Raw genomic sequence first — 11,722 nt, forward strand, 5'->3', positions numbered from 1 at the left:
CACATGGGAGTCCAGCGACATAGCCATTACGCTAACTGCTGGTCCCAAAATTCACCAATTTTAAGAGTACAATTAGATGCACTGTAACAAATGTTTATAATTGTATAACCGCCACAGGATTATAGTATAAAATATATGTGAGTGCACAATATCTTCTGTATATCAAACCAAAAACCAATTTAAGGAAACCAATTCAGGTCATCTAACGAATAATTCCCATTTAAATGTTCAGTACAGGGGTCGGCAGGTGACATGGTGGTTAAGGGTGCTGGACTCCCACATGGCTGACCGCGGTTCAAGTCCCAGACTTGGTGGCTTACTTTCTCACTCCTCACATCCCCTACTCTGTCCCGCTCTGGTCAAATTAAATAAATAAATAAAACAAAGTTAAATACATGGTTCAAAAAAATATGTGTATATATAGGGAACCAGCAGTTAGCATAATGGCTATGTCGCTGGACTCCCACGTAGTCGACCGCGGTTCGTGTCCCGGACCCGGTGGCTTAAAACTCACGCCGGGCACATGTGCGTGCGTGCCCAAGATCCCGAGAGGAGAATGGAGGAGAAGGGATTGCGGCGTGACCATCCCCCCTGGGGGGTGATTTCTCGCTTTCTGTCTCTATGTCTCTCTCTGTCTGTCTGGCGAGCGCACGCGCCCTACAGTGAAAATCTCTCAAAAAAAAAAAAATATGTGTATATATAAAGAGAAAGTGAAAGCAAACTTGACGAACTGCTAACAGTTAATATAGATGAAAGGCATTTGGGTATACTTATATATTCTGTCAACATTTCTATAAGTTAACATTTTTCTAAAGAAAGTTCTGAGAAAGTTGGAGAGGAAATGCACTCAAATATAAATGACAGATATACTTGGGTAGCTGAATGGGTACACTCATTTTTTTTTCCTTTCTACCTGTCCTTGTTTTCAAATATTTCTTCAGATTTTTCTTCAATAAGTTTATACTGATTTTATAATTTTTAGAAAAGAAGGGGTCATAGCCTAGTGGTTAAAGAAGCCAGATACCTCATGGCCAACCTAGTTCAAATTCTGTCCCCAGCAAAAAATTGAGGAGAAATTATTGTATGACCATGCCCCATTGCAGGTTGTCCCTCTGTCCCCCTTCTCCCTCTCCTCTCAGTGAGCACACATACCCTCTTGGCAATTAAAAAACAGTTTATTTACAAAATAACAGAGAAGGAATTTTTACTTCCAAAATTGATCGCAGATTTATTCAGTAGTAAGGCTTAAAGATAAGTTTCTATCAGCAATGCATTGAAGGAAAAAAATTCAATGAACTGCAGTGACACATGTTTTCTTGTAAAGAGAGTAGCTTTTTAGAAGTATGCTAGTTTTTTAATCACTACTCGGTCTTTTGGCTAAGATCAAGTGTAGAAGTACACCATTTTAATATATACCCTTTCTATAAGCCAATGCAGAAATATACCTCTTTTACCTATCTTTGAGCTAATTGTGATGCAAATTATTTCTAATTATTTTGGAACAGGTTATGGACTTAAATGATGATAGTTAGAATCTAGATAGGAAAAAGAGAGAGGTTCTTGTCTAATAGAAATGGCAGGGGCAAAGCTCGGAGAAGAAAAAGAGTATAATGTATTTTGGACCCTTAGAAGAAATTAGCAGTGTGGAAAGTTCATGATGGTAAGCATGGGTTAGGTGAGTGAGGCCTTATTACAGAGGTTTAAATGCCAGAGGGGAGAAAAAAAGAGTTTCACCTTTACCCAGTAGACAGTAGAAAACTATTAACATGTTTTTGTGTATTAATGTGATTTTAAGAAAGCATGTTTTATCATTTGGCACAGATAATAAACACAATTAGTCATTACCTGCACAAGATTTAAAATATATGGCTCTGTATAAAGTCAACTCAAAATATCTCAAAATATCTCTTTTTCTGAATATGTTCTTTCTCATTTTCTCACCTTCTACTTTTTTCTAGGTTTGGTAACAAAGAAGAATACATGGCATTCATGAATGATTTTTTAGAACATGAATGGGGTGGAATGAAACGCTTTCTTTTGGAGATCTCTAATCCAGATACCATCTCAAACACCCCAGGTTTCGATGGTTACATAGATCTGGGCCGAGAACTTTCAGTTCTGCATTCCTTACTGTGGGAAGTAGTTTCCCAGCTTGATAAGGTAAAGTAGGCTGGAGGGTCATGGGAGAGTGCAGACAGAGAACTTTAATGTACCCGAATTCTCGAGAGTCTCCACAGAGTGGTAGCATTCACCATTTCTGCTTGTTGAATGTTACCTTTTGCTCTAGAAGTCTAGGAATAAATTATTATCACTTCTCAGTAAAATACATGATCTATAACCTTGAAGTTCTAGAAAGCCATGAAATTATTTCTATGTACTTTTTAAATAATTACCTGAACTAATGGAGTATATTTTTCAAAATGCATATATGTATATATATAATAATATCATCAACAGTAACTTTGCTAGGCCCTTACAGCACTGAACTTTAACTGCCACTTATCATGGTTAAAAAGGCCTGAGAAGACCCTCGTGTCTCTGAATATCTGGGAACAGGGTGGATTTGGCCGTGGTTATTTGGATCACCTCTTATTCCTTTAGTCCTAAAAAATCTCTCCTACCCTTAAGTTTTATTAATCAGAACATCCTTTGATGACTCAGAAAAAAAAAATCTCTATCATCAGCCTATAAATTTACTACTTTACTGGCCCATGCATTGGATATTCACAATTTTCTAACTCTTGTGTTTGAGAATCTTAAAGGTCCATTTATTATAACAAATTATTTCCCATCCTCATATATAATGATACGTCTTCAAAATAATAATATATCTTCCAGTTAGAAAATCCCCTCATATTAAAGTGTAGGGCTCCAAACTGCCATCTGACTTTATATCCCTAGAATTATCTCCTTATCCTCTATAGACCTGAGAAAACAGTGTTTGTTTTTTTTTTTAAATTTTATTGCAAAGTTGTTTGTTGTGAGTCGTTCTGGACCAGAAAACAGAGATGTGTAGAAATACATACAAATTATGTGCAGATAAAGATAAAAATAAACTTTTAAAATATTTATTTATATATATATGTATGTGTATGCATATATGTATATATATATAATATATATATATAGTGTGTGTATATATATACTATATATACTATACATATTTAGTACATATATGAAAACTTGCCTAGAAACTAATATCAAATATTATTCAGCCATATTCAAATATAAAAGGATAACATGAAACTTCATAGTAATTTCTAACCAAGTACAGATGTACGAAAATACTGAGTTTATCATGTCTAAGTAACTTTAGAGAATTTGATAAAATTATTAGTGATTAGAGTCCCATGAAATTTGAAAATCCTGATGTTATCTTTCTCTACAAATATGAATTAGGAATACAAAAGGAAATAATACAAAAAATAATTATCATTTTGAATCCTTTATTTTCTGACTTTAAGAATTTTATTATATTAATAAGCAAATGTATATACTATGCTAATTTCTTCTTTCTGAAATTTTAAAAAAGGAATAGATTTTGTGATAATCTAATAGGCTTTGGCTAGGTGTATCACAATAATTCTTTATTGATGTTTTTGTTTGCTACAGGTTTTGTTTGACTACCTTATTATAAATATGTGTGGTGGCATTTTAGCATAAAAGACAAAGTTATTTTCCGTGGTGAGGATTTGTTTGTTTTCCTCCACCTTTCTATTATCCATATAACTGCTGCACCAATAAAATTTGGAGGAAAATAAAACCTATTAACAAAAACCACTTTCTGAGAAAACATTAGTGGTAGTATGCGCTCCCCTGTTTAAACCGTTTGTAAAACAACAAATTGTTTCTTATTCTCAAGAATCCCTTCCTCACTTTTAGAAATGGTAGCTAGATTGTAAGTTGCAGCTATTCAGGAAGCTAAATTCCTCTAATGTGAGTCTAGCTCGTTTGAGTACAGTAGTAGAGACTATTGATTGTTGAAATGACAGCTATCAGAAGGCAGCCATGTAAAGCTACTGAACAGTCGAGGGATCCCTTCTGACCCCATAAGAATAAGAATTCCCTAAAGAACAAAATGATTGCTATCGATAAAGGAAGTACTAAAAAGTTATTCTTTGTAATTAACTGCATCCATCCGTAAGATGCAGTCATCTTATCTACCTTACTCAGGGTCATGGTCTTTTTAACAGGCTTTGCTGTGTAAACACACTTTCTCCTTTGTAGTCTCTGTTTGGTCCTGGGAATCAGAAGTATATCTAGATAAATCCTAAGGAGAGTTTTCATAATTTTGCTATTCAAAAAAAAAATCTTTTTTCCTATGGAAACTTAGTTCACAATGGGTCAGGGTTCCTAAGGTTGTCTGGGATAGTGGATGGCAGTATCCACTGTGTGCCCTGCAGTGCTCTGTATCCCTGCATGCCGTACCCTCTTGTATGTTGGCATGCATTTCTTTTCTGATATGATCCTTTATCTTTGGAATTTTCATCACACTAGTCGATCCTCTGGTCTTGAAGTTCCTTCCTTTTGGTTAGAAGGTGTTTGGTTCTTCCCTTCCCCTCCCCAGCCTGGATCCCCCTCCCAAAGATTTTGTATGCTTTGCATGCCGTTTTAGTTGGAATGGCAATAGTTTGGTTGTTTTGAGCATGTTTTAAAATTTTTATTTGCATAACCCTAATTTCTATTTCCTTTCTTTTCTCAATGTCTGCTGCACCTTGTTTCGCCTCCTCCATTCATCTCGACGCCATGGTTCCGCTGCTCCATAACAATGCATTATGAACCTGCCACTCCCATATGCACCTACCCATCCCTCCAACCTACACCCCTCCATCAATGGGCATCGTTGTCCCAAAAACAATCTGTGGTGGATGTCACAATGCTTATTATCCAATTAGGGTGAAAATTCCTTCCTACAGGCAACCGTGGCAAAATTGGGGCCTCTCCCCCGTGTTCTTGCTGATATTACCAAGTCTCTGACTAATCCTACGCCAATACAACAGCAACTGAGACGCTTCACTGAGCATAACTCCAGTCCAAATGTCAGTGGAAGTCTCTCCTCTGGACTGCAGAAAATATTTGAAGACCCCATTGACAGGTATGAAAGAGATGGCTTAAATTATGATCTCAGAGAGAGAGAACATTTAACTTTGACAGAAATCTATTTAACTCATTTGCCAAATTTACAACTTTAAAGTCAATGAGCAATTGAAAAGAATCTTCTGACCTGAGATAAATCCAATTGTTTGTCATAATAATGCACAAGACCTAAAATAACTTAATTTCTAGAATGATATGGTTATATTCAGCTATTGCATAAAAAAAATCTATGTCCTACTTAATGGAAGACTACAAAAATTATGTGAAATTGTGAAATTGATGTTTTCATATATTGCAGCACTTGAAACTCTAGATACTCTCAGTTAAAACCATTTTATAGCTTGCTGTGTCAGCTGGACAGGTGGATCCTATATTTTATTTATGTTTTTCCTAAATACTTAGGTTTTGTTTTCTGGATTGACAAGATTTGTGCTTTTAGAAGAGACCTTTTGATTGTGTACTCAGAGCTTCTCTTGAAGATTTAGACAGAACTAATTAAATAAGAATTGGAATATTTTGGGAGGGTTTAAAACCAAGCTAGGGTACCAGCAGGTGGTGTGATGGTTAAGGCTCTGGGTCCTACACAGCCAACTCCTTGGTTTAAGTCCCAGACCTTAAAAAACATGCTAGGTATGTGTGCATGCATGCCCAGAATCCTAAGAGGAGAATGGAATAGAAGGGATAGCTGCATGGCCACCCCGTAAGGGGTGATTTCTCACTTTTCTTTCCCTCTGGAAAGTGCATGCACCCTTTAGCAAAACTTAAAAACAAAAATAATAAAGCTAGGAAATTATTGAAATTCTAGTAAGATCTGAAAACATTGATGGGGTGAGATGCACAGTGTTACTCGCCACATATGAGGGAATACTAACAATGCTGGATTTTATTCTAAGAATTGTAATGATGAAGTCTTGAGTTTTTAAAGAAATGTAAGCATCCACATTGGGCCTGTGAACCTTCAGAAGAGTTCATATGCTTGAATTGATGGATATTAACTATGTTGAATTTGCCTCACAAGTAACTAAGGGCCATTCCTTTCCCACAGTGATTTGCATAAGCTAAAATCTCCAAGCCAGGACAACACAGACAGCTATTTCCGGGGGAAAACATTATTGCTGGTTCAGCAAGCCTCCTCCCAGAGCATGACTTATTCTGAAAAGGATGAAAAGGAAAGTAGCCTTCCCAATGGTCGGAGCATCTCCCTCATGGACCTTCAGGACACTCATGCTGCCCACGTGGAGCATGCCTCTGTCGTGCTGGACGTGCCTCTGCGCCTGACCGGAAGCCAGCTCTCCATAACCCAGGTGGCCAGCATCAAACAACTACGGGAAACCCAGAGCACACCCCAGAGTGCACCACAAGTGAGAAGGCCCCTGCATCCTGCCTTGAACCAGCCAGGCAATCTCCAACCCTTGTCATTCCAGAACCCCGTCTATCACCTCAATAATCCAATTCCAGCAATGCCAAAGGCCTCTGTGGATTCCAGTTTGGAGAACCTAAGCACTGCCAGTTCCAGAAGCCAAAGTAACAGTGAAGATTTCAAACTCAGCGGACCCAGCAATAGCAGCATGGAGGACTTCACCAAACGTAGCACTCAGAGTGAGGACTTCTCCAGGCGGCACACAGTGCCAGACCGACACATACCTCTCGCTCTGCCACGACAGAATAGTACTGGGCAGGCCCAGATCCGAAAGATGGACCCTACTGGGTTAGGTGCCCGAGCCAAAGCCCCGCCATCCCTGCCACACAGTGCTTCCTTGCGCAGTACCGGGAGCATGTCAGTGGCATCGGCAGCCCTGGTGGCTGAACCAGTGCAGAATGGGAGCCGATCCCGGCAGCAGTCTTCTTCCTCCAGAGAAAGCCCTGTTCCCAAAGTGAGAGCAATCCAGAGACAACAGACACAGCAGGTAGGCATGAGTGCCAGTGGGGCTGGCTTCTACTTGCTCTGGCTATTGCCCTAGTTCTTCACATATAAATCACTGTGAGGCCAGGTGGTAACATAGTGGTAAACACAACTGGACCCATGCACGAACAGTCCTGGGTTCACATCCCAGGACCTCCCTGGCATGCTGGACATGTGTGTGTGACCTACACAGGTGGAAACTGGGGATCCTAGTGTGAAGATCCTTTGGGGAGTGTCCCACTATCTATCCGTCTCTCTCTCTCTCTCAGGTAGAAATAAATAAATTAAAAAAAAAAAAAAAACCAACTAGAACTCTTTAACCAGCTGCAGTAGCAAGGCACTCCATGACACTGAATCTACAGGGAAGGTCCTGGGTTCACATCCTGAAATCTCTCTATACACATCAGGGCACACTCACACAATTGCCTGTGGTCCTGGCTGGCTAAGGCTGGAGATGTAGCATGGCATGAAGACCTTATTGGAGGTTTCTCTCTCTGTCTCCCTCTCTCATGGAAGAAATAAAAAAGTAAACTTTTTCAAAAATAATAAATCATTAAGAAATCCAATTGCTAACAAAGTTTCCACTTAAAAATATTTTCCTTGCAACTTTTAAATGGAAAGAGGAAGTCAAAAGTTTGGGAGGCTTCTAGCCAGGTGAGACAGCAAAATGCGATTTGACTCATTACCCTTAGGAGTCTTTCTAACAAACACTCAGGGGCCCTTCCATCTCTTCAGGCAGCAGAGCTGTTGTTTCAGTTTGCACTTATGACAGATTTATGATGTTGAATGAATGTATTTAGACACTTATACTATCAAATCTATAGGCCAGTCACTCTACTATATTTGGGGAATTAATGATTAATTTTTTTTCTTAAACCTTCAGAATAAAGTTGTGTATTCAGAGGTGAGAGTTAAAGTAACTGCTCCCCACTCCATTCCTCAGCTCCCTCTGGAAATACCAGATCCCATGAGCCTTTTCCTGGAAATAGCTAGAAAAATAAACAACTGAACACCTGTAGGGGCAAGCTAAAGGAGAGGGTAAAAAGACAGAAACACAGGTGGTTGACAAGTATTCTACGCCTTTGCAAATCCCTTGTATTCCTATTTGCATGGAGCTAGTGTGACACCAACTTTAATGCAAGATTTCCAAACTTTAAAACTTTTTTACAAGTGAAAAGGTTTGCTGAGAATTTAATCATTCCTTCCTTATATATCACATTTTGAGGCAACACTACATAGTTTGCCCTTTGAAATGAACTAATAACTCTGGGAGTATATACATAGACATCTAAAAGATTTTTCTAAAAAGCTTTGTAGTCATTGAATTTTTCTAAAACCTAAATATAATTTGTAAGTACTGGGAAGCATTATGATTAAAAGAGTTTTATTATGAACCCTTTTATGCAGCAAACTAACTAGGCAGGGAGGCTGCAGTAAATCCCAGAGCTTCTCTGTAGTGTATTTGCATTTTTACAGGTAGGTGTATACTGCTTCCTCCTCTCCTCTACTGATTGAAGGCCACTGCCACTAATTTGATACTTACTGTTTTTTAGCAATTGGAACATTTACAGATCCTTTAGATACAGAAGTAAAAGAAGGGATGAAAAGCATGGCTAGAGTACTTTTCTGGAAGCAGACTTCCTGGGGAGAACAGCCTAGGTGGTCATTTTTCCTGAGGAAAAGGTTTTTTTTCAGCATTTAGTTGTTTTTATTTAATTGTGTTTCCCAAAATTTCGCCAATTTATTTGATTTAATAAGCATTTTTCATTTAAAGGAAAAATGTATACTCTATGTGTGTGTATCTTTTATGTATGTTTTGTATCTTTTATGTAGAAATTGTATATATGGATGTATGTGTTTTTGGAGACTGTCAGGCATTCACAACTTAGTATAAATTTTTTCCTCGCAGTTGCTTTTGTTCCAGCTTCTAGTTGATACCAACTTTCAGAAAATTAAAGTGTTACTGGAAAGAGAAAGGAAAGTTCAGCAAAGCTAGAGATAGCATACCTTGTGGAAGCAGAGTCACCTGAAGCCTGGGCAGCACAAGGACACGGAGGGGGTATTTAGGCAGCGTAGAAGAGCATTGGCTGGGAGGGAGGTACAGGACAGGGCCAGGGCCCTCTACCTGCTTCCCAAAGTCTGACCCAGAACAGAAAAGGAAAATTAGGAATTTTTTAAAAATTTCTGCTTACCCATACCTCCTGTGCCATGTAGCCTTCAGTTCCAAAAGCCCATGACTCAGCTAATCATTTATAAAGATTATAAATTAAACAGCTTTTTGTGGCTCATCGGGAGCCAGCTGTCATTTATAACACTTTCCAGTGGAATCATATAACTCCTGTCACATAAACACATAATACATGTTTCTGTGAGTGCATAGGAGGCTGGCTGGATGAATGGGAGGTGGGCAATGGTTACTACCAATAGAAAAATAATTTGTTTTTCTGCCACAACCATTAATGAGCTGGGGAAGGTCTGTGTATTGGCATGAAGTGTGGCACAGCCACAATGAGATGCCCTCGCACAGTTTTAAGTATTCATTTTTGTTTATGCTTTTGCTGGTACTCCCACCCTGTCAGTAGAAGTACAAATCACTGGGTTTTGATTGCTCAAGTTTCTGACTTTTTACATTGGCTTTTTCTACCCAGATGGTTCATTCTCTCAAACTTATGTCGCTACTTTTTTTTATTGCCCGTCTTTCCCTTTCTTGCCTGCATTTTTCATCTCCCATGAAGCCTCTCAAGTTCTATATAATCAGCACATTTTTCAGGCAAATTCCTTTACATATTTTAATTGCAAATTGTGTTGGGGAATTCTTCTCTCCCAGAAACTAGAGGATTTCTTTTGTGGGGATTATTCTGTAGGCGTCTGTAATTATCAGTGCCTTTGTCCTGTGCAAATTCCATTTGTGTGTTAGCACAAAGGAGTGGCCATTGTTGGCAGAGCTAACAGCTTCAGTCTTCTTCATATAAGGAGTAGGAAGGAAAGAAAATCCTAATGAAACGATTCACAGAGGAAGGATTTTTTTTTTTTTTTAGAAAACTCCCTTAATATTTTGAACCTTTTCTACCTCTATTTTGATTTCTCTTTTCTCTTTTTCCTTTCTGTTTTGTTTTACTTGTATCACAGAGTCTATACAAATAAAATACTTCATTTATTTACTTATATGAGTTGTTTAGGTTAACATTCCCTAATCGTAGAAATTCTAATTTGAAAAGGCCTTTAAAATAAGTATTTGCTAAGCCTATCCTTATAATGCTACAGTTTTCACATTAGGATTTATTGAGCCCTCTTCTAACCAAACTCTTAAAGAACTCTCAGTGTTTACTTATTAATTCAGTCAGTCCTTTCTTTGCTGTGGATAGCAGAACTGTTGCTCATTTATGTAAATCTAACTATTTCAGACTATGACCAACAAGTCTGTTTATATCTAGTAAATACTAGTAAGGAACAGGGAACTGGCCTGTTTTCAATTGCCTCAGCTGAGCCAAGCTATGACTAATTGTAGTATCAATGAAACTCTTGTGTCAGGCCCTTTTGCCCTAAAGCATTATTATTTTTCCCAAGAGAATCACGTACAGCTTTATCTCAAAAAAGAGATAGTTCTAGTTGGAGCCCCTGCTCTTTTCCTTTCTATTTTTCATTCTTCATTTTCTTTTATGATCCTGTTGAAAGTCAATGGATATAAATTCTCTTCCTAAGACCATAACTAGGCAGAATGGGATCTCAACCACTTACCATGCTCTTTTGTCAGTTTTGTTTTACTATAAACATTAGATAATATTGGGTCTTCTGGAAAGTCGTGATTCATTTTTACATAGAAAAATAGCCTATGACTTTCCCAACAACCTGATCATTTCTATTATCTATCTAGCGTATGAAGGAGATTGAACAAGTTTTTGATGCACTTCCAAAAAATTAGAGAAAAAACAATATCCTCTTAGTAAGAAAGTATACCTTACTAATAAATTCTAAAGAGAATCCAGAGTATTAACAAATGAATAATAAGTTATTGAGCCTCTATTGTGCACTTTTTAAAAATTGCTATAGAGCACATACACTCAGTGGAGAGAGAGAAAGTTAGAAAGCACCTCACAGGGGAGAGGCCATGCAGCAATTCCTTCTCTGTTCTCCTTTTGGGATGTTGGAGGGACACACACATACGTGCCCAGTATGTTTTTCAAGCTGCTGGGTCCAGGATTCGAACCATGCAGTCAGCCATATGTTATCCAGCTGCTTTGACCACCATGCTACTAACTGGCCCCATTCAAAAGAATTCTGAAATACTGCCATTAGATTGACAGTCTAGGCTAGCCACGGCAGCATAACACTCCACCATGCTGAACCCACATAGGAGAGTCTTAGGTTCCTGTCCCGAGGTGTCCCTGTACATACTAGGTATACACACCTGCCTTAGGCTAGAGGTAGGTCATAGCATGAGACTGTCTGTGTGTGTGTGTGTGATGGAAGGAATAAACTTAAAAACAAAGAAAGATTGACAGTCTAATTGGGAAATAAGACCAGCACACTTGAGAACAAATATATATATTTGTCAGTATATAGTTTTTCATATGAGGAGTATATTACAACAAAAAATTCTGAAGTAAAATCATCTGGTTTTTTTTTCCTAGTCTAACACAAGAACTATTTGTGATTAATAAATATTACTTTCTAGTGTCTTTATAAAGGCTTTTTCTTTTTTTTTTTTTTTTTTTTCAGAAT

General features: G+C 38.1%; 1 protein-coding gene across 1 annotated transcript in view; it reads left to right on the forward strand.

Moving 5' to 3' along the window:
• RASAL2 (RAS protein activator like 2) overlaps positions 1 to 11,722 on the forward strand; it is a gene marked incomplete at its 5' end in the record, with an annotated part of 117,190 nt that overhangs the window by 81,250 nt on the left and 24,218 nt on the right. Inside the window, 3 exon segments of the mRNA XM_014583895.2 lie at positions 1,959 to 2,160; positions 4,896 to 5,095; positions 6,143 to 7,004. Coding sequence (XP_014439381.1) covers positions 1,959 to 2,160; positions 4,896 to 5,095; positions 6,143 to 7,004 — 1,264 coding nt within the window.

The sequence above is a fragment of the Tupaia chinensis genome, unplaced genomic scaffold (assembly GCF_000334495.1).
Source record: "Tupaia chinensis unplaced genomic scaffold, TupChi_1.0 Scaffold000074_1, whole genome shotgun sequence".
Classification (NCBI taxonomy): domain Eukaryota; kingdom Metazoa; phylum Chordata; class Mammalia; order Scandentia; family Tupaiidae; genus Tupaia; species Tupaia belangeri.